Source organism: Hyperoodon ampullatus (genome assembly GCF_949752795.1).
Source record: "Hyperoodon ampullatus genome assembly, chromosome: 2".
Taxonomy (NCBI): Eukaryota; Metazoa; Chordata; class Mammalia; order Artiodactyla; family Ziphiidae; genus Hyperoodon; species Hyperoodon ampullatus.
In genome coordinates, this window is record NC_136915.1 from 166179569 (window position 1) to 166203892 (window position 24324).

The following is a 24324-nucleotide window of genomic DNA, read 5'->3' on the forward strand; positions in this document are numbered from 1 at the left end:
CGCGCAGGCTCAGCGGCCATGGCTCACGGGCCCAGCCGCTCTGTGGCATGTGGGATCTTCCCGGACTGGGGCATGAACCCATGTCGCCTGCATTGGCAGGTGGACTCTCAACCACTGCGCCACCAGGGAAGCCCAAGATATATATTTTTTAATTTCTCTTTTTTCATCCATTGTATGTTCAGGTGTGTGTTTTTAATTTGCACACATTTGTGAATTTTCCAGCTTTCATCCTGTTATTAGCTTCTAGTTTCATAACACTGTGGTTGTAAAAGATACTTTACATAACTTCTATCTCAAATTTGTTGAGACTTTTTCTGTGACCTAACATATGATCTAGCCTAGAAAATGTTCCATGTGTGCTTGAGAAGAATGTGTTGCTGCTGGTAGATGGACTGTTCTATGTATATCTGTTAGGTCTATTTGGTCTACAGTACTGCTAAAATCTGCTGTTTCCTTATTGATTCTCTGCCTGGATGATCTATCCATTGTTGAGAGTGGGGTACCGAAGTACCCAAATATTACTGTATTGCCATTTATTTCTTCTTTCAGTTTTGTTTCTATTTGCTTTATATATTTAGGTGCTCTGAACATACAGGTGAGTGCATACAAATTTTATAATTTGTTATATCTTCTTGATGGTTTGACTCCTTTATCATTATATGAATTTCTTCTTCTGTTTTGAACATTTTTACCTTAAAGTCTATTTTGTCTGATATAAGCATATAGCTACCTCTACTTTCTTTTGGTTATCACTTACTTGAAATATCTTTTTCTACCCCTTCACTCTCAGTCTATGTGTGTCCTTAAAGCTAAAGTGAGGCTCTTTAGGCAGTGTACCAGTGGATCCTGTTTCTTTTTTTCCTCTGTCCAGTCAGCCATTCCATGTCTCTTGATTAAATAATTTATCCATTTAAAGTATTACTGATAGATAAGGACTCACTATTAACATTTTGTTAATTGTGTTCTTTTTTGTAAATCCTTTGCTCCTTGCTTCCTCTCTTACAGTCTTCCTTCGTGATTTGATGATTCTTTGTAATGGTATGCTTTGATTCTCTTTTCTTTTGTGAATCTACTGTCGGTTTTTGCTTTATGGTTAACAAGAGTCTTATATAAAACATCTTATAGTTATAACATCCTATTTTAAGTTGATAGCAACTTAACTTTGATAGCATACAAAAGCTTCATACTTTTATTTCTTCCCACCTCACACTTTAAGTTGCTGATGTTACAATTTACATCTTTTTTATATATATTGTGATAAAAATTGCTGTAGTTGAAGTTCTTTTTAATACACTTGTTTTGTAACTTTTTAAAAAGAGTTGTAAATGAATTATGTACTACCATTATGTATTAGAGAATCTGACTTTAACTGTGTATTTACCATTACCAGTGAATTTTACACATTCATGTTTTTATGATGTTAATCAGCATCCTTTTATTTCAGCTTGAAGAATGCCCTTTAGTATTTCTTGAAAGGCAGGTCTAGTGATGATGAACTCCCTCAGCTTTTGTTTGGGAAAGTCTTTATCTCTATTTCATTTATGAAGGACAGCTTTACCAGGTATAGTATTCTTGGTTGACAGTTTTTCTTTCACTATTTTGAATATATCATCCCACTCCTTCCTGGCCTACAGTGTTTCTGTTGAGAAACTAAATAGTCTTATGACTCTGTAAATAGTCTTATATATGACTAGTAGCTTTTCTCTTGCTGCATTCAAAATTCTTTGTCTTCAATTTCTGGCAATTTAAATATAATGTGTCTTGGTGCAGCCCTTTTCAGATTCTAACCATTGAGGTCTTTTGGGTCTCATAAATCTGGAAGTTCATTCTCCCCCTAAGTTTGGGAAGTTTTCATCCATTATTGCTTTAAATAGATTTTCTGTCCCCTTCTTTTTCTCTTTTATTTCTAGGATTCCCATAATGTATACATTGTTTAATTTGATAGTATCCGATAAGTTTTTCTCCACTTTTTTTCTTTTTGTTCCTCGGACTTGTAACTTCAAATGACCTACCTTCTAGTTCATTAATTCTTTCTTATGTTTGGTTGAGTGTGTTGTAGCTCTCTATTGAAGTCATCAGTTCTGTCGTTGTATTTTTCAGATCTAGGATTTCTATCTGTTTGACATTTCTATTGTTTTGTTGAACTTCTTTTTTTCATCATTGCTTTCCTAACTTCCTTTAGTTGTCTGTGTGTCCTTGTAGTTCACCAAACTTCTTTCAGAGGATTATTCTGAATTCTCTGTCAGATAGTTCATAGATGTCTATTTCTTTAGAGTCAGTTATTTGATCTTTGTTAGTTTCCTTTGGTAATGTCATGTTTACCTGATTCTGCATGATCCTTGATCCTCTGCATTGCTATCTGCACACTTGAGTAAGCAGTCTCCCTCTTACAGACATTACAGGTTTGCTGTGGCATGGAAAGACCTTCACCAGTTAGCTCAGTTTGGAATAATGCTGGTAGCATCCATGGGAAAAAGCAGGACTTGATCTCAAAGTCTTTAGTTGGGGGAGGCCACTGTTCACGCTCTGAGGTTGGGGTAGGGAGTGGTGGTGACACTGGGTTGGCTCTGTGGTTAGGTGGGCCTGCTGGCTGGGATCCACATACAAGCAGGGCCATTGGGTGAACTCGCTGATTGGGTGGGGCTGCTGGCTGTGCTCCATGGTCAGATTGGCCACTAGCAGGGCTCTGCAATCACCTCTGTCATTGGCAAGTTCACAGGCTATGTTCACAGGCTATGTTCATAGGCAAGTTCATAGGCAAGTTCACAGGCTATGTTCCCTGGCAGGGTGGCACCACTGGGTAGACTCTACAATTAGGAAGAGCTATGGGCTGAGTTCTGCAATAGCTCCTGGTTGGATGAGGTATCAGGTTGTGCTCCCCACCAGATGGTGCCACTGGCTGGACTCTGTTTAGGTGGGGCCATAGGCTGTGCTTCGAAGTTGGGCAGGACCACAGGACCATGATCAGAGAGGCTGTTGGCTGTGTTCCACTGTTGGGCAAGATAACAGAATGGGCTCTCTGATCAAGAAGGGCTTCCAGCTATATCACACAGCTGGGTGGGGCTGAAGACTTCGCCGTGTGGTCAGGTAGGGTTACTATCCAGGCTCCTTGACTAGATGAGGCCGCAGGCTGTGTTTAGCAATTAGGCAGGATTGTAGGCTAGGCTTCATGGCTTGATGGTACTATAGGCTGGGCTCTGAGGCTGCCCAGGGTGACTCTTCAGGCTACCTGGTTATGCAGGGGCAGAGGCTATGCCTAACAGTTGGGCAGGGCTGCTGCCTTGGCTCTCTGACTGAGCAGGGCTGTAAGATGGGATCTGCAGCTGCTCTGGTTCTCTGGACAAACTTCCTAGAAGGTCAGGACTGAAGCCTAAACTGGCAATTGTGTGCGGCCTGTGAATTTGCTTCCCTGCCTGGGCAGGGCAGTAGAACAGGTTCTATAGCCATTATGGCCCACTGATAGAGGATGTAAATTCAGCAGAACTGCCAACCAATTCCTCTGGCCAGATGAGGTCACTGGCTTGGCTCTGCACATGGGCAGAGCTATAGGCTGGGACTTCTCCTTGAGTGCCATTGCAAGCAGGGATGTGGTCTGCCAAGATTTCAGCATTGGTTGAGACTCCTTCTCTGTCTCTATCTGATCTCTAGAGCACAAGCCCCACAGATTCCCCTAGTGATCTCTATGAGGTGACACCAAAGTAGGCATCCTGGGAAGCATTTTGCAATGCTGGGGGAGCTGGATGTCCACCTTGGGCTCTCACCTTGGGATGTTGTAAGGATAAATGAGATGTATGTGAGACACAACGTAGGCATGTGGTAGGTGACCAATAAATGTAGATTTCCCTTTTCTTTCCCTCCTTGAACACACAGACTATGTCTTACACATCAACAACTACCATAGTGCTTTATACACAGATACTCAAAAGAATATCAAGGCTCCCCTTGGAGTTAAGGCACACAAGCTTAGGGTGAATGGCTGGGGTGGCGTATACTATGTAGCATAGCTATGTCTTTGAAACTTTACTGATCTTTTAAGGCTGATCATAAATGGCACTTAGAACATGAAGTCTCTGTTATTCACTTTAACCTGATGAGATCTCTGCTTTCTTTGAATCCCAAAACTCTTTGTGGCATGTAGTATAGTAATTTGTATGCCCCTACTAACCTCTGGACACTGCTTTAACTTTGTAAATTTTCCCCCAAAACTCTTAGCACAGAGAGTTAAATAAATAGCAAGTATTCAATACTTATTTAAGATAATTTTAGCAAAACTCTGAATACATCTGCCTTTATCAATGAAGGCATGTCACTCACACAGGGCAATCTGTTGGCAACTGTGAAGGTAAGAGCCAACAAAAATGTAGAAGGAAAGGATTGGTGTGAAAGTGGAAGCAAGGTGCAGCCAAATGTAACTATATTAGTACTTGATTTCTTTTAATATTTCAAATGCTAAACATAAGAAATTTTTGTATTATCTGTATTTTGTATTGGCTATTAAGCTTGTCCCTCAATTAACATAAAAAATCAATCAAGATCTGATAATCAATACCTAGCTGTACTATCAAACCTCACTAGTATAAGAGTGGGTTTCCCCCACTAAGTAGTATTGTGGCATCCACCTATTTTTTAAAAAGCATTAAAATGACTATTTAACTTATTACAATGATTAATATTTCATTGAACTAGACAATCCAATTTATCATTGATATGCAATTGATATGTCTAAATTACAATAAAAATAAATGACTGAACAACACATTTTAAAATAAAGTATTAAGAAGTTGGAGCATGGTGTGTCTCTAATAGTGAATATCCATCTTTGCTATGTATAGGAGCTTTGTCGTGGAATCAGTATTGTTTTATTGGGGAAACAAAGAGATAAACATTAAAATCTTATAATTTAAGATATCAAAATGTCATCCATGGCTCTATGAAATACAAAACTAAATACCTGCCTCACATGTACAATCTGAGAATCAAGCATGATGTAATCACTGTTCGTTAACAAATGTTGATAATGGTCTGCCACCTGTATTAACAGAGGTGATCACTGAATGGAGCCAGTCTCTAAGCTTCACTGCTTCTCTCTGCAGTGAACTATAAAACAAAGCAACCTAAGTGCTTCAAAAGTCTTTAAGACTCACCTGAAGTAACAGACATCAAGATGTTTTTTGAAGTAAAATTATAGGTTGGTAATTTAAAATAATCCCCTTATTTAGGATAAAACTAAGTTTTTTATTTCACATGATTGTGTTTCACGTCTTTTTGTAGTCAATCTACCTTTTTCCATGAAGATAATGAATATTCCACTGATTTTGTTTTGTTTTCTTCAACAAAGGTGGATGCTAGTGACTGTTCTGAAAACCATAAATCAATGAGTCTTCATTTTCTATTTACAAATTGAAAAGCAAATAGATGAAAACTTCTGTTTATTTTCCTTTTAAATCAAATACATGCAAAAATACATTTAAATTTAATGTCTATTTGTAAGTCTTAAAACATACTGTACCACATATTAGTTTGCTATGTGTGCCCAGTATAAGCTAGGGTCCAAAAGAGAATCGGCTGAGCAAATAATGATTAGTTTAGAAAGAACAGCATTGTTAGAGGCATTCATTCATGACCCCATTTGATCCTCACAAAATTCTGTAAAGTAGGTATTAATTTTACATTTTAAATACTAGACTAGTGAAGTTCAAGGAAGTTAAGTGATTTGTCAACAACTACACATCTATTAAGTAAAGCCTGGACTTAATCCCCGGGCTGCACTCTTTTTGTGCCAGATACAAAATAAGACTCTACACTTATAATACAGCTATTCAATATTCATAAGAACCCTAGAAGGATGATAATATTATTTTCACTTTATATTATAAATGAAGAAACTGAAGCTCAGGAAACTTGTCCAAGGTCATGTAACTTGAAAGGTATTAAACCACAATTCAAATTCATAGTTGTGCTTTTTACTATCTTTTGAAGGAGTTCAGCTTTGAAAGGGCAAAGAAACCTGAGAGAGCTAAATGGGAGGATCAAAAGAGGATTTTTTTTAAGGTAAAATGTCTTGAGTATATTTATAGGACACAAAGAGAAGATGCTGGGTAATGGCTCCAAAGCACTGATGCAAGAATTAACAGAGAACAGGAAAACCTCTTGGATTTATAAGGAAAAAGTGATTTGGGAATATAGAAGGGCTTATTTAAAATATACTAAAACTCTTATTGTAAATAATCACTATAAGATAACGTGATGTATCTGTCTAGCATCCCATCTCCCTATCATCTGATGTCAAAATCTCCTTTCCTGTAGGAAAACCATTCCATTTTTCAGGAGGAGTTGATCCAGTTCACTGTCAGCACTGAGGTGGACTCAAGACTGGGCCAGCCCAATCAGATACCTTACCTTCCTGCCCTTAGTAATTAATTCAAGGATGGCAGATTCCCAAGGCAGGCCAACCAGAATCCTTCAGGGGTTTTGTTTGCTTATTTGTTTTGTTTGTTTGTTTGTTTAAGTGCAGGAGCTATAGCAAAAGATGATCCCTTTTAAATGAAGTTGTAAAACTGAAAGGATATGAAGCCAGGCCAGTCTGCAGCCAGGCTGCCCACTTTGTGGCCTGCCCATATAAGTTAAGGCAAGAAATTTAAGCAGAACAGAGATACAGAGACACAGATTTCTGATGACAAAATATGGACTCTGGAATCCAACCATATCAAAAGCATCTCTGCTCTGGACTTCCCAGTTATGTGAGCCAATATATTTCCTTTTTAATTTAAACTACTTTTAGTTAATGTTATATCACATGTAGCAGAAAGATTCCTAAATAATATAATGGCACAAATATTTTCACTTATATATAAATATAAAGACACTAGGAAGCCTCTATTCTGTTACCTTGGACTCTGTAGAATCCTTAATTTCAGGAAAACTAAGAAGTAGCTCTGCTTCTCATTTCTTATGCCCACTGGTTAAATCTTATCTGAAACTTGTCTTTTTTGGGGGAAGCATTTAAAGATCTGTGATTTTTAAACCTTATATTATTTTGAAATATGGCACACAGAAGAATACATAAAAGTTAAATTTATACTTCAATGAATATACAATTATGAAGTAAAAACAGATTAAGAACTAGAATACTGTTAATACTCCTGAAGATCCCTATGTGTCCTCACCCAGTCATGACTCCCAATTTCTCCTCAGAGAAACTACTGTCCTGGTTTTAACAGTAATCACTTCATTGGTATAATGTATATTTTCCATGAATGGAGCATCCTAAAAATAGAGTTTACTTTTGTCTATTATTGAATTGTACTAAAATGGAATCATACCAAATGATACCAATAATTTGCTTTCTTACTAAACATTATGTTTGTATGATCCATTCACATTAGCCTACGTAGTGTGAAACGTTTCTTTAATTGCTGTACAGTGTTCCACAAAATGAATATACCACAATTTATCCATTTTCATGTCTAATTATAATTCTAATATTAGACATTATAATAGTGGGCATTTGAGTTGTTCGACTATTATAAACACTGATCCTAAAACAATTTTAATACATGATTTTAGTGTACATGTTCATAAATTTGACTAAAGTATATATCTAGGAGTGGAGCTGCCTGGTATGCATATCTTTATCAGATAAAAGCCAAACTGGTTTCCAAACGAGTTGTGCCTGGTTACAGTTTTCGAAAAAAAACAATACTTTAAAACATTCTGGGTTAACCAAAACTAATGCTTTTTGCAGTTGGAAAGCTTCCATACATGTTGATATTAGTTGACATACAGTGATTTAACCTTAAAAAGGAGCATAATTTTCTGAAAGTCTAAAAAAGTATATGTTCAATTAAAAAAAAAAAACCTTAAAGCTGCTTGACAATAAATATGTGAGAGAAATATATTGGGTTTAAAAATTATCTAAAATGTTTTATATGATTCTTAGAATAAATGAAATGTATAAAAGGACATTATTTATTACACTAATAATATAATGATGATATTACTGATAATTATTACATATTTAACTTCAAAGGCAGATAAACACTATAATGGTTACAAGCAATCTGTGCTGTAACAGTTTTTCCAAACTGTAAATGATAAATTTCTTATAATTCCATCAATAGATATAACAACATCTATGTGATAAACATTTAATTCTTCCACTGTTTAAACTACTACAAGTTACAAAGCTATTATCAAAGCTTCTGGAAATTTCCAAGCACCAGGAGAAGATACTTATTTCTTAAAACTATCTAGACATGGAAAAACTTTAAAATTCTATATTTTTGTTCTTGAACCTACTTTCATTTTTGGTCTTTCTTTCCTCTTAGGCAGTGAATGTGAAATATAAATGACCATGGGTGAGGAAAAGACAGCATCCCAAAAAGAAGCAGGTTCTGACAATGATTAATATGGAGTTGCCAAAGGATGTCTGGCAGCAAAAAGAAGCAATAGCTTATGTAACTGATAAAAAATTAGTCAGTAAGACCCTAATAACATATCTCCCTGGAACCCGAGATAGTGTATTTGATGAATTGTTTAAGCTAGAGTGTATTCTTCTACCTATTTAAACCACAGAGGCAAAATTAAATATGGAAAAGAAAAAATTACAGTTAACTTCTCTTATTTAAATTGGTTAATGGATGGGTTGGTCAGTCAATGAAATATGCTGATTAACAGAATTATCACATATACTTTTAATTAAAAATTACAATGTAAGATTTTTTTCATTAACACTGAATATCAGTTCACCTTTCCTCCAGGATTCTGAAGGCATTTCTATATTTCCAGTTATTTTTACAAGCCATGGCAACAACTGCATAGTTCTATTAATGTAGAAAGTGTAGAAACTAAACTGAATTTCTATTCATCTTGTCACATACTTTGGAGGCAATTTTGTTGTATATATTTACAATGGCCGACTTTCCATGACCCTTGTAATAGGACAGTAGATAATGTAAAAAAAAAAAAAAATCTGGGTTATTTGAGTTTCCTAGTAATTTGAATCACTGCCTCTCTTTTTTTTCTGGGAGGAAGTATGTCCAGAGAAATATGAACTTACAGTTGACTAAACTTCCGTTAAGTCTCAGAACAGATTTCCTGGAGTGATATTCTTCTCACTGAAGTTTAATCAGTATATTATAATGTGTTTAATGGGGCTACAGGTCTAAAATGCTAAACTGTGACATATTCAAAGATTACTTTGTGGAAGATAAAGCTTCACTATCCATGGCTTGGACATCAGCTGCTTGTCAGAATGATCATAAAATCTCCTTTTAGAAGAATGGTGGTTATGAAACTTGGTGAACACGTCTATGTCACTGTTTATAGTCTCCAGCCCCCTGTGGTAGGGACCTGACTATTCTAATTACTAGGTGGGTTTAGTAATAGAACAAAGGCTCCAAGAATTTGTGACTATAAAGTACTTGATTATCACAAGAAATCTGAAGAACATGGGCTGTGGAGATGACAAAAAAAAGGACAGCAAGGAGAAGATCAAAAAGACCATAAATAGATGACGATGCCACAGAGAAAGAAGTCAAAGTTAAAGTGAATAATCACAATAAAACCACTGTATATTATTAGTATCATTAAAATCAAATGATCAGCATTAGGACCACGAGTCTATTATAATTGTTCTTCGTTTCCAGAATGCAAACCTAAAAGAAATGCTTTTGTTTTAAACTTGCTGGACCTCTCTGCTGCATTTGACATTATACAATGCTTCTTCTCTGTTGAAAATCCAGAAATTCTTCAAGGATTCCTCTTCCTCATCAGCCCTCTAAATATCTGGCATTCCTGGGATCTATCCTGTCCTTCTTCTATTTATTCTTCTTATATGGTCTAATCCACTCTCATGATTTCAGCTTTGATTCTTCCCCCAGTGTCAGTCTCCAATAAACAGTTGGTTGCTGGAAAGCTTTACTCAGATATCCCCAAAATAGCACGCCACCCAAATTTCAAAATAAAATTCATCATCAACTCCTAACCTTTCTTCTCCATTCAATCTCAACGGACGTGTTTTCTGTCTCAGCTCAAAATACCATACTTCATCCAGTCACCTAAGCAAGAAAACTAGACATGTTACCTCTGACCCTTCCTTTGTCAATCCACCCATGAAACCTAGCAATTTTGCCTCCTGCATGTTTTTAGATATTTTTTAAAAAATAAATTTATGTATTTATTTATTTATTTTTGGCTGCATTGGGTCTTCGTTGCTGTGTGTGGGCTTTCTCTAGTTGCGGCGAGCAGGGGCTGCGCTTTGCTGCGGTGCGTGGGCTTCTCATTGCGGTGGCTTCTCTTGTTGCAGAGCACCAGCTCTAGGTGCGTGGGCTTCAGTGGCTGTGGCACGCGGGCTCAGTAGTTGTGGCTCGTGGGCTCTAGAGCACAGGCTCAGTAGCTGTGGTGCATGGGCTTTGTTGCTCCACGGCATGTGGGATCTTCCCGGACCAGGGCTTGAACCCGTGTCCCCTGCATTGGCAGGTGGACTCTTAACCACTGTGCCACCAGGGAAGTCCCCTCCTGCATGTTTTTAATTGTTTTTCTCTCTGGGTCTCAATATCTCTCATTTAGATTGCTGTTTCCTAACTGGTCTCTCTGCTATTGCTTGCTCCCTTCAGTTCAACTTTCTACATGGATATAATAATTTATCTGAAGTGAACATCTGATTGTCATTCCCTTGCTTCAAACTGATCAATGGCTCCTCATTAGCTTTAGCATAAAGCCCACATTTCTTGACATTATTAAAAAGTCTTCATAATTTGGTCCCTGCCCATATGACCATTTTTACCTCATACCTCTTTCTGCATACAATTTCTATAGCAACAGTATAGGAACAGTATTTCATACTGTTCCCTTTATATGCTGTTCCTGTTGTGTTTCCATACATTTGCTCATGTTGTTCCTTTTGTCTACCAATCTCTACTCCTTCTCTTACCCAGCTCACCTCCCCCAATCTCAATTATTTATGACCTGGCAAAGCTACCACCTCCTCTAGAAAGTCTTTTCTGAAAGTTCTGGCAGAGCTGAGTTGGATAATTCTCTTCTCTATTCTCTTATTCTGTGCATCACTTTCACTTAGCACACTATAAGTTCCTCTATAGTGATCATCACAAAAATCAGCACAGATACATACAAAGAATTAAAATAATAGGTATGTGCATATATTACCTGTGCCCCATCCTAGCCCATGAGGCCTTTGAGAACACAAACGATAAATTATTCATATTTGTAATCCCACTTCCTAGCCCAGTACTGACAACTGATTCTCAATAAATGTTCTGTTAAATGAAGGTGACTAAGAGAAAAGAGAGTTTACAAAAATAAATCAAAAAATAGATAAAAGACTTCCTTGTCACATTCCTTCATCATGGCTCTGGTCCTGCTCATATTTGGGCAGTTACATTGACTTCTTTAATTCTAGAGGGTTCTAGTTAAAAATAACTCCAAATAAGCAATTTATTCCCTACCAGCCAGAAAAATTAATTCTACTGAGAAACTGTCCTGTTTGTGACATCAGATCTCTTACTTTATCACCAAAAGTACATTTTAAAAAAGATATGCCATGTGTAATCTCCATCAGGTAAATGGAGAATAAGAAGGGAAAACAAAACCAAGCAGCAAATAAAATAAACTTGGCAGCATCATGACCTTTATTACATGGAAAATTACTTACATGCAGCAGCAACACAGCAGCAAGAAAAGACTGTCCTTGACAGTACCCAATGTCTTCGTCATAGACAGAGTAGGCCTAGAGAAAAGATGGAAAGAAATAAGTATCATAAACATTCACAGAGTTTAACCTAAGTGCTAGCTCACATCAAGCTGCTGCTTGTTCTTGTCCCTGGCCTGTCCACCACAATTTCACTGATCCCTCAATTTGGATGTGTGAGCCATTAGCACAGTGGGATCCCTCAAAGAGGCTGTACATTTCCTAAAGCAATTCTAGATGTACCATTATCCCCAGGTTCATCTTTAGAATCTGGAATAAAGAGATGCTCAGAGCACCCAAATTAATTTTTAAAGATCCATTATGGTTTGTGGTCAGGCAAATGAGACTGTGGGAGGCAGAAGCAAATAGTGGAAGAGGGAGGGAAGGTTCTACAGTTGATGTGGGAATTCTAATGCACCATACGGGGGAAACCTTAATGCTGTGAGAGTGCAGTGCAGATCCCCTAACCTAACAGAAAAAAAAAAATCACCCTCTCTAGCCTCTACATGTTCTCAGACACCTTCTAAACTACTCTCACACTTTCCAGAGGCTAAAGGGTGATTCCTCCCATCTATACCACTAGGGCAAACCAGAAACGTTTAGTATTGCCCTGCATTTTTAGCAGAATGGCTGGGAGAGAGCCTCTTGCCGCACACGCCACACGCTATCATGAAATGTTCTGGCTATTTACCATCTTCAACATCATTCTAACCAGGCCGCTAGTACAGAGCCAGAGGCCCATTCACAGGAAATACAGTATCCCTAGAGAAGCAGCTATCATACAATTCAACTTAATATTCACCTTAGTCTTTATAGGAAAGGAAATAAGGTTGTATGCTTAATACTTCAAACTGCTGAGATTACCATTTTTTTTAAAAAAACACCCTGTTCAAGTTTTTAAGAGGTTGAATCAATTACAGTAGGCGGACCATGCTGATCAAAGACTATAGTATAGGAATTAGTAAGGTTTTGCTGTAAAAGTCCAAATAGTAAATATTTTAGGCTTTGAGGGACACTTACATATCTGTTGTATATTGTTTTTCTTTTCTTAAACAACCCCTTACAATATAAAAACCGTTTGTGGCTTTTGTGGATTAAGGGTAGTACTAAGTCAGACAGTGTAGGCTATAGTTTCCTGATCCCTGATTTAGAACAACAAAAACAAAAATCATTCAGATGCTCCTACATTTATTTTTAAAAGACAAACACCCCAACTGTGCTGTTTAAATCCTGGACATGTATCCCATTCCATGTATCCCACCTATCTGTTGTGCTTCATTAAAGTGAAGGGAATCTCCATTTAATGCACTATGATTTTGTGAGTATATCTCTGGGGCTTCCCTGGTGGCGCAGTGGTTGAGAGTCCGCCTGCCAATGCAGGGGACACGGGTTTGTGCCCTGGTCCGGGAAGATCCCACATGCCACAGAGCGGCTGGGCCCGTGAGCCATGGCCGCTGAGCCTGCGCGTCCGGAGCTTGTGCTCCGCAACGGGAGAGGCCACAACAGTGAGAGGCCCACATACCGCAAAAAAACCCCAAAAAAACAAAAAAACAAAAAACAAAAAACAAACAAACAAAAAACCTCTCTGTCCAGAGCAGTGGTTATCAAAGATAAATACGAATGGTTACCATAGGGAGGGTAAGTGGGGTATCTCCCATATGCCAAGGTAGTCAAAGTACAGGGACTAGAACTCTTTTTTTATTTAAAAAAACTTTATTGAAATATAGCTTATATTCAGTGAAATGCATATCTTTTAATTTCACAATTCTTTGAGTCATTTATGTAACCCCGTCATTATAGAGTATTTCCATCATTCTAGAATGTTCCTCTTGCCTCTTTGCAGTCAAACCATCTCCACTCCAGGCCACCAGTAATCTGATTTTTTTCACAATCTATTATTAGCTTTGCATTTTTTTTTGCTGGGTACGCAGGCCTCTCACTGTTGTGGCCTCTCCCGTTGCAGAGCACAGGCTCCGGACGCGCAGGCTCAGCGGCCATGGCTCACGGGCCCAGCCGCTCCGCGGCATGTGGGATCTTCCCAGACCGGGGCACAAACCCGTGTCCCCTGCATTGGCAGGCGGACTCTCAACCACTGCGCCACCAGGGAAGCCCCAGCTTTGCATTTTTAAAAGAATTTCATATAAGTGGATTCATATAATATATACTCTTTTGTGTATGGCCTCTTTCACTCAGCATAATGTTTCTGAGATTCTTCCATGTTGTTGCATGCATTAGTAGTTCATCCCTTTTAATTAGTAGGTAGTATTCCACTGTATGAACATACCACAATTGGTCTATCCATTCTCCCACTGATGAACATTTGGGTTTTTTTCCAGTTTGGAGCTAGTACAAATAAAGCTGGTTTGTATACACAAGGCTTTGTGTGTACATAGGTTTTCATTTCCCTTGGGTAAATACTGAGGAGTGGAGGTTCACGGTTCAAACGATAGGGGTATGTTTAAGTTTATAAGATATTGCCAAATTATTTTGCAAGGTGGTTGTTCAATTATTGCATCCACACCAGCAAAATATAAGAGTATTCACTACTTCAGATCCTTGTCAATACTTGACATTGCCAGTCTTTTTCCTTTTATTAATTCCTGTGGTTTTGACTTAAATTTCTCTGATGGGTAATGACATAGAGCATATTATCATGTGCTTTTAGGCAACTGATACATATTCTTTTGTGATTATCTCGTCAAGTTCTTGCTCATTTGTTTAATTGGGCTGTTCATCTTATTATTGCTGATTCATGGGAGTTCTTTATACATTCTGTTGACAAGATCATTGTCTGACATATGTATTACCAATATTTTCTCCCAGTGTGTGACCTGCCTTTTCATGCTCTTAATGGTGTCTTTTGAAGTACTACTGTTATCTTTTAACCTTCTTCTGCCAATGTTGATATTATGGCACTCTCTTCTAATAAGAGAAAAATTATATCATGGAATCATTAGCTAAGGAATTTGAAAGAAGCTTTTCTTCATTATAACCAGTTTCCAGAGCTCAGCCTAATTTTAGAAACTGAAAGATGGGTTAGCATCCTTTTACTTATTTAATTTTCTTTGATTTATATAGTTATGAGTCCTTATTTCTACTTTTATCCAGAGCTCATGGGTGTGTATGTGTATGTGTGTGTGTGTGAGTTAGGGTGGAGGGAGAGTTACAGAGAGAAAAGAGAAGGAAAAAATAACAAAGAAAGGGGAAAGTTTCTAATACTATCCCTATTTAGTGCATTCCTGATGGTGCTCCATCACTTCCTTTTCCATGAACAAGGAACTCAGATCTGTTGGTAAGAGATTATGTCACATATATTTTCAAGGCTTCCCTTACCCATAAAAGATGTCTAAGTTGAGGATTCCTTAAAACTGGGGATCTCTAAAGTCAATCATGCTTCATCAACCCTGACAAAACTTTGACAAATGTTTGATCCATCTTTATATATTTCATGTTTACTGAGAAGTGTGCTATTTATATGCTCGTTTGTGTTACAAGAGAAGTCCAATATAAAATGAAGGTCTACAACACACCAAAGAAGGGATGAACTCAGTGACCTCACAAACTATTCTCTAACTGGAGAGCAGAGAACAAAAGTGCAAATCAGCAATGTATTGATCTTACTTTCTAATTGTGTTATGGCTTTGGATTAGGTTAGCAACAAAAATGACTTTTCAGAGGCCACATACTAAATTTGATTTTATGCTTCACAGTTTGAAAAACACAATGCTCTAGCAAGTTCTTTCCCTTGGAGTTCTTCTAAGCACTGTTTGGCTTTATTCTAAGCCTTCTGTGAGTTGAACCAAATCCTTTCCCTCTATCTGAAACTTGCCTCTCTTTGCACCATACCTCTCCCCACTCCTCATTTTAATTGTTTTTCTGGCCAGATGCCTGCTTTCAGACTGACTTTCAAAAACCATCTGAGTACCACTTCTATAATGGAGGAGTAATTCCTACTGGACCAACCTTCCCCCGGTAACAAATTTAAACTATATCGAGACAAATATATAAAACAACTATCTGAAGGCATTGAACAAAAAAGCAGGAAGAAACTGGAGGGGAAAATAAACTTGGATGAAGGGAATGACACTGGGTAAAATTCTCATTCTTTATGGCTTTTGCTGGAGGTCATGCAGCAGTGTGGATGGCTAAAACTTGGATATAAAACTGTAGACTTATTCGTTTGAAGAACCAGGGAACAGATTGGGGTGACCATAACAGCTAGAAAGCGAGAGTGGAAACACTAGAAAAAAAAAGTAACAGAAGAGAAGCTTTTACTACACTTAGTGTAAAAGTATTTACAATATCCAAGACAAGGTAAAACTGATACATATATAGACAAATAATTAATTGAACAAAATAAAAAGTCTAGAAGTAGAGCCACACTCATACAGTCATTTAATTTCAACAAAGTTACCAAGATAATACATTGAGGAAAGGAAAAATTTTTATATATGTAAAAATGTAAATACATAAAAACTGTTTCAACAAATGTGCTCAAACAATTGGATATCCATATGGGGGAAATAAATGAACCTTGATCCCTACTTCACTTCATATGCAAAAATTAATTCTAGATGTACTATGCTCCTAAACATAAAACTAAAACTATAAAGCTACTCAGTGAAAACAAAGAACATCTTTGTAACTTGGTAAATGCAAAGGTTTCTTAGCCAGGGCACAGACACATTAACTACTAAAAAAATAAACTGATACAGTAGACATCATCAAAATTTAGAAACCTCCACTGATAAAAGGACACCATTAAGAAAATAAATAGGTAAACCACAGACTGGAAAATATTTGCAAATATATCTAAACATAAAGTCTTGAATCAGAATATATAAAGAACTCCTACAACTCAATGTCAAACAATCTAAGTTAAAAATGGACAGAAGATATGAAAAGACACTTTACAAAGAAATATCTATGAATGGGCAATAGGAACGTGGCCAAGTGTAGAGGAGATGAAAACGGTGGATTAAGGAGGATGTGGAACTCACCTCTCCCCATGAACACATCAAAAACACATCTACTTGTGGAACAACTGTCACTGACAACTAACTGGACACTGGCAGAAAGACTCCTGTACAACCAAGACTGTAAGAAAGATCCACAAAGAATTGAGTAGGAAGGGAAGGGAAGTGATCAGGTTGGGACCTGTGCCACTAAGAGGAGACTCAGAGGAAAAGGGAGATTACATGAGTAGAGATCCTCCCTGGAGAGTGAGTGATGTGAGCCGCATACTGGGTGCCACAGTCTTGGGGACCAACACAGGAAAGACAAGCTCCTTGGCTGATTGGAGGGCCAATGGGACTAACAGGAGGGCTGTGAAAAGACTGGACTTCACTTGTAAGAAGCATGAACATGCTCGCTCCTGAAGCAGGACAGAGAGGGTGGTTTGTAAACTGCATGGGTTGCTGGTCAGCTTCCTGTGACCACTCCAGTGTGTGCCCCCATTTGAACCAAATGAACACTCTAGCCCTGCTTTCTTCATAGCGCAGCTCCACACTGGGGTGAGGGCTGCCATGGTTGAGGAGGAAGCTTGGCTGTGAGACACAGAGATGGCTCAGACCCAAAGCGGCATCTGAGCAGGCAGAGGGAACCATTATTTACACAGGCAGTGTGTCAGAAGCAGTGTGGGTCTCAGACCCCAACTGGACTGCCACAGCCCAAGCCCTGACCTACCCCAAATGCGCACACCAGCACCTCTTGCTCAAACACCGTCCCTCTGGGGAGAAGGTGCCAGTGCTGGGAAGGGAGAGAGCACATACTGTTCAATTTCATTTGTCTCCAGGTATTTTTAAATTTCCTCTCTGATTTCTTCAGTACCTATTGGTTGTTGAGTAGCATACTGTTTAGCCTTCACATGTTTGTAGTTTTTTGTAGTTTTTTTCTTGTAGTTAATTTCTAGTCTCATATCATTGTGGTCAGAAAAGATGCTTGATATGATTTTAATCTGCTTAAATTTATTAAGACTTGCTTTGTGGCCTAGGGTTAATGTTCCATCTGCACTATCAATTTCTCCATTTATGTTTGTTAATGTTGGCTTTATGTATTTAGGTCTTCCTGTGTTGGGTGCATATATATTTATAATTGTTATATCTTCTTCTTGGACTGATCCCTTTATCATTAAGTAATGTCCTTCTTTGTCTCTTGTTACAGTCTTTGTTTTAAACTATATTTTGTCTGATATAAGTATTGCTAGCCCAGCTTTCTTTTTTTATTTCCATTTTTATGAAATATCTTTTTCCATCCTATCACTTTCACCATCTGTGTCTTTAGATACGAAGTGAGTCTCTTATAGGCAGCATATATGAATCTTACTGTTTTTAAATCCATTCCACCACTCTATGTCTTTTGATTGGAGCATTTAGTCCATTTACATTTAAAGCAGTTCTTGATGGGTATGTCCATATTGCTATTTTGTTAACTGTTTTCTGGTTGTTTTGCAGTTCTTTTTTGTTCCTTTATTCTTCTTTTGCTCTCTTCCTTATTGATTTGATTACTATTTTTAGTGTTATGTTTAGATTCCTTTCTCTTTTTTTATGTGTATCTATTATAGATTTTTGGTTTGTGGTTACCATGAGATTCATACATAACAACCTATATATATATATACATGATAAGCTGATGATCACTTAAGTTGGAATGCATTTGTACTCACCCATCCCCAACTTTAATGTTTTTGACATGATATTTTACATTTTTTGTTTTGTGTATCCCTTAACTACTTACTGTGGATATAGATGACTTTACTATTTTTTTCTTTTAACTTTTGTACTAGCTTTACAAGTGGCTGATTTACTACCTTTATTGTATGTTTGTCTTTATTGATGAGATTTTTCCTTTTGTAATTTTTGTATTTAAATTTATGATCTTTTCTGGTTAGTGAGTTCCCTTTAACATTTCCTGTATAGCTCGTTTAGTGGTGCTCAACTTTTTTAGTTTTTGCTTGTCTGTAAAACTCTTTCTCTCTCTTTCAAATCTGAGTGATAACCTTGTTGGGCAGAGTATTTTTTCTTGTAGATTTTATTCTTTAATCACTTTGAATATATCGTGCCATTTCCTTCTGGCCTGAAAGTTTTTGCTGAAAAGTCAGTTGATAGCCTTATGTATGGGTTTCCTTGTACATAACTCGTTGCTTTTCTCTTGATGCTTTTAAGATTCTCTATCTTTAATTTCTGACATTTTAATTACATTGTATCTTAATGTGGACCTCTTTGGGTCCATCTTGTTTAGGACTCTCTATGCTTCCTGGACCTAGATGTCTGTTTGCTTTCATGGGTTATGGACATTTTCAGCTATTATGTCTTCAAAAAATTTCTCTAAGCCCCTTCTCTCTTCTCTCTCTGGGACCCTATAATGTGAATGTTAGTATGCTTGAGGTTGTCCCATAGGTCTCCTAAACTATCCTCATTTTTAAAAATTATTTTTCCTCTTTTCTGTTCAGCTTAGGTTATTTCTACTACTTTGTCTTCAGTTTGCTGATCTGTTCCTTTGTATCATCTTATCTACTGTTGATTTCTCCTAGTGTATTTATTTGTTCAGCTATTTGGTTCTTCTTTATATTTTCAAACTCTTAAAATTTTCACTGTGTTCACCCATTCTTCTCCTGAGTTTGTTGAACATCTTTATGATTGTTACCTTGAACTTTTTATTGGGTAGATTGCTTACCTCCTCCTTGTTTAGTTCTTTTTCTGAGGTTTTGCCTTGTTCCTTCATTTGGAACATATTCCTCTGCCTCCTAATTCTGCGTAATTCTCTGTGTTTATTTCTGTGTATTAGGCAGGTCAGTTATGTTTCCCAATATTTGAGAAGTGGCCTTAGGTAGGAGTTGTCTTATGGGGCACAGCAGCACACTCCCTTCTGGTCACCAGAACTTTATGCTCTAGGGGTATCCCCTATGTGGGACCCTTCTGTTGTGGCAGGGTACACTGGTAGTCAAGGCTGGCCCCTGACCTGGCTGGCTACCAGGACCTCCTCATGTGGAGGCTGCCAGCTGGTGGTGGGTGGGGCCAGGTCCTGACAGGGACCTGCAATTTACTTTAAAGTATTAAAATACTTTAAAGTATTAAAATGGATTAATTAATTGATTATAAGGGTAGATGGACAGGGACATATGTGATAAAAAAGTAACAAAATATTATAGAATCTAGGTGACAGGTTTATGGATGTTCACTGTACAAGTCTTTGAGTTTTTCTGTGTATTGGAAAATTTTTTGTATCTTTTGGGGGAAAAAATCTGTGTCTGTATTCTGTCTCTTCTCTCTGATCTGGACTATAGACTACTCTTCTGGCTGGGGTCCCAAGAGAACTTTACATATTCATTCAGCAAGTCACTATTTACTGAGCACCTATTATGTAATCAAACATTGTGCTGAGGTAGACACCAAGATGAAAAGATATGGTCTATACTCCTCAGCTCAGAGTCTTGTACAAGAGTTCAGCATGTACAATGGAAAAGTACACAGTGAGATAAATTCTGATAATTATATGGAAGATCAGAGGGGAAGGGTGGGTAACCAGGTCATAATGCCAGGAATAGAGACAAAGGCAAGGGAGGCATCTCAGACAAGGTGATACTGTCTTAATCTTAAAGAAGAGGATGTGACCAGAATTGCTGCAAGCCTGGCCTCACATTCTTGAAGGAAGAATACAGACATGCTTTAGGTATGCTGCAGGGAAAAGGCATGTACAAAGGCAGACAGTGCCAGACACTGTGATAAGTGCTTTTCTACATTTTCAATTAATCCTCACAAAGCCTATGAGATAAGAAAAGTGACATTTAGAGAGGGTAATTAACTTGGGCAAGGTCACATAGCTAGAGCCAGAATTTGAACCCAAATCTTTTCAAATACAGAGCCTGTACACTTAATACCTTTATTACACCACTGCTATAGATTGTGTTCTCCCAAAATGAAGGAGGGCCTATTTTCTGATTTGCCTTGGGGGTCAAGAGAGATAGGAATAATATTCCATATTCTCAAAAGAAATGACAATCTGACCAAGGGCAGCTTAATATTTTTCAATCCATAACTCATGGGTTTAGGGAAGGAGAACTTTCAATTTCTTTATGTAATATTCATGTTTATTAACATACTGACTACAGGTAAAACTTAGACATGAAAACAGAGATAGCTGTTAACGCTTAATCATGTTGGTGCTAACATTTATATATAATGTAAGTTTTCCTTATTGAAATTAATATGGAAAACACTTAACTTTTTTTGTCTTGTGAAAAACTGTTATGCATCGATAGGGATGCTAACTTTGAAAATAATTTCCCACAGGGTACTGGGACTTTGTTTGCCAGCCCAAAATATACAATAACCACTACTGCTCTTGAATTACCTTAAAATCATTAAGGAATGTTTTTAGTCTTACAGCTAGATTGTCTAAAGACTTATCTACAACCTTATTTCTCCCAAAACACTCTCACACACAAATCTTTATCAGATTGGTACAGGAAATACAGAATGGTGTTTCTCTTTTGTCCCAGAAATAGGCAACATACAGTACTATTTTATCAGACAATCACACTTAAAGATGAAGGAAGGTCAGACTCACAGGAAGAATGAAAAGGAAATCAGAAGATGTTCTCTAACAAGATAGAAAGGCTGCTATGTGGGCATGCAAGAAGGGATTAAACTTTTAAAACAGATTCCCATTTAGCTTCTTGGTACTGCTAAAGTACTGCTGTGTTTGCTGATTTACTGGCTATCGATAGACAGTAGTTAAGTTCACCAGTTTTAACCATGATAACATTTCATGTTTCTCCAAACCCTAATCTAAATATTGAGCTGTCACACAACTTAACATAGCTCTAAGGACAATACTGAGAACAGGAAATACTAACTCAGATCTCCTCACTTTAACAGGAGCTTGACATTTATGTAAAACAATTTGCCATTTATTAGTTAGACAAACTGTTTCATCTATCAGTACAATGAACTTCTGCCAACATGAGGTCAAAACGAACAAACAAACAAACCAGCCTTTGGATTATTGCTCAGTAGCCCTTAAGTGAGTATGTTAGGGAGAAACAAACAAATATAAAATATGTGGAATAAACTCATTTACAAACTGAAAAGAGATCTGTTCTCACAATCTGAGAGACAAAAAAAGAGATACCCAGGAAAGACTATTTTAAAGTAATGCCACAATAAGCTAAATGAAAAGAGATCACAGGGTGACAAGAATCGTTAAAACACATGGTTGTCTAAAAGAGATTAGGATAACATTTAAAGAAAAGATTATTTAATACAGCACAAGAATACAAGTGGCTTTTCAAATAACTTTTAGCATTAATTTTTCTAATTGTTAACTAGTCAATAACATTTATTTATCAATAACTACTATCTATTTTTTCAGATATTTATATATATAGTAATTTATTTAACCCTTAAAACAACCTCTGAGGTAAGTACTCTTAATATCCCCATTTTATAGAAGAAGAAACTGAGGCAAAGAGAAAGTAAACAACTTGTGCCACATCACCCAGTTAGTAAGCAGCAGGCCAGAATTCAAACTCAGGCAGCTCCAGAGCTCAAGGCCTTAGCTACTGTCACTATACAGTCTCTAGATCTTAACGATTGTTGACATATGTGGCAGAGTTTAGGTGAGCAACAATAAAACCTAATGATAAAACATAAATTTTTCCTTTTTCTATGTATTCAATAAATATTCACAAATTAAACAGAAAGAGAGAACTTTCATTAAAGAATGCAGAGGAATGATAATCACAAAGTTTAGGACAGTGGTTGACTCTGGTGAGGGAACACTGAATCTGAGAGGAGCACCTGGAGTGTTCAAAGATATTGGTAATAATATATTTCCTAAGTTGTATGTACAAGGATGTTTCTCCTATTATTGACTTTTAAAACTCATAAGTACAAATTAGGTTTACTCATTTGAATGTACGATATATTTCATAATTTTAAAATTTTAATTAAAGTTTAAAAAAATTATTTATTAGTAACATTCCATTCAATGGTTTGTGTTAAGATTTCAATTTGGGTGACATCTCTAGAATATAAATATATGAAAGACACACACTGAGCTTCACTGGGGTTTAATATAATGATTAAAATAGTGAAACAGACAACCAATGGAAAGTTCTCTTCATGGAGAAAACTGTATATATGTACAGTAGATTCTCATTACTTACAGTAGATATGTTCTATGAAGTTTCTGCAAACACTGAATTAGCAGATACTCAACCACTGTCTGTAGGGGATAGAGTGTGTTAGGCTTCTGCAAGTCTCTGGTCACATTTTCAGCAACTGATCAATACATAACCTTGTGTTACGTGTGTTTCTATTTAAATGCACCTTATTTAATATTTATTTTGACTCATTAATACTGAAATCACTGTTAACAGTGCTGTCACGCACGCCGGAACGAAATTTATCTAACACATGTATTTCCTCCCTAAGGCACATCACATCCTTCCTGTGCTCAGTAACACTAGACACTTAGCACGACACTTGGGGGACATTTTAAACAGCAAAATCACCTAAAGCACAAAAACGTGGCACTAACTATACTGCAAAAAGACACTTGGGGGCTTCCCTGGTGGCGCAGTGGTTGAGAGTCTGCCTGCCGATGCAGGGGACATGGGTTCGTGCCCCGGTCCGGGAAGATCCCACATGCCGCAGAGCAGCTGGGCCCGTGAGCCATGGCCGCTGAGCCTACGCGTCCAGAGCCTGTGCTCTGCAACGGGAGAGGCCACAACAGTGAAAGGCCCACGTACCGCAAAAAAAAAAAAAAAAAAAAAAAAGACACTTGGGTAGAGTATGAGAGTTGAAACAAGAAGGCAGAACAGTACCCAGTTTCATCTAAACTTGGAACGTATGCATCAGGCGACTCAGATTTTCCACACTGCACATGGGCACATCAGTGAATGACCACAAAAGAACCAAGAGTATTGATTTTGGGGTTACAAATAAATCTTAGCAAGTAGGTGAATCTGCAAATATGGAATCTATGAATAATGAGGATTCACTTTGTGTGTGTGTGTGTATGTATCTGCTTAGTACAATATCTGCATCTATCCACGTCTACATACCTTCTTGAAGATATATATCTTTTTGGATACATACACACACACACACACACACACACACACACACACACTCATATCCAGAATTAAGCTGAAATCGTTTATTTCTGAATTAGTCTACAAAAAGCAAATTGATACAAAGCATTTTTAATTAATAAAGCCAAAATTGTTATCGATAAATTATTAATTTTAAGAAGGGCCACAAACATCAGAAAAAGCAAGTAAATGAAAACTTAATGTGAATGTATCCCCACACTACAATTTAAAAGTTTTAAATTTGGTTATAAATCAATATTTTTATTAAAAATTTTCAGTACCCAATATCCCTTATCATATTCCTTTCACTCAAGCTTTTAGAATATTATCAATGACATGTTTTTTATTTCTTTACTATTCAGTACCAGTAGTCCACAGTGATTAACCATTCTTTTACCATTATTTTCCGTGAAAATCATCATGCGCTTTACCATTAAAGCAATATGGTTATGAGGTTCTCAGATTAGGAGAAATCACAAAATTAGCCCCTACCTGCAATGACCTGGACAGTAACTCTAAA

General features: G+C 37.2%; 1 protein-coding gene across 2 annotated transcripts in view; it reads right to left on the bottom strand.

Moving 5' to 3' along the window:
- The window catches only part of RABGAP1L (RAB GTPase activating protein 1 like), a gene marked incomplete at both ends in the record, with an annotated part of 630503 nt that overhangs the window by 233338 nt on the left and 372841 nt on the right, over window positions 1-24324 (bottom strand). For both annotated transcript variants that reach the window (XM_079698675.1, XM_079698674.1), the window contains one exon: window positions 11672-11746. In XM_079698675.1, the coding sequence (XP_079554801.1) occupies window positions 11672-11746 (75 nt within the window). The remainder of the gene's footprint in view (window positions 1-11671; window positions 11747-24324) is intronic.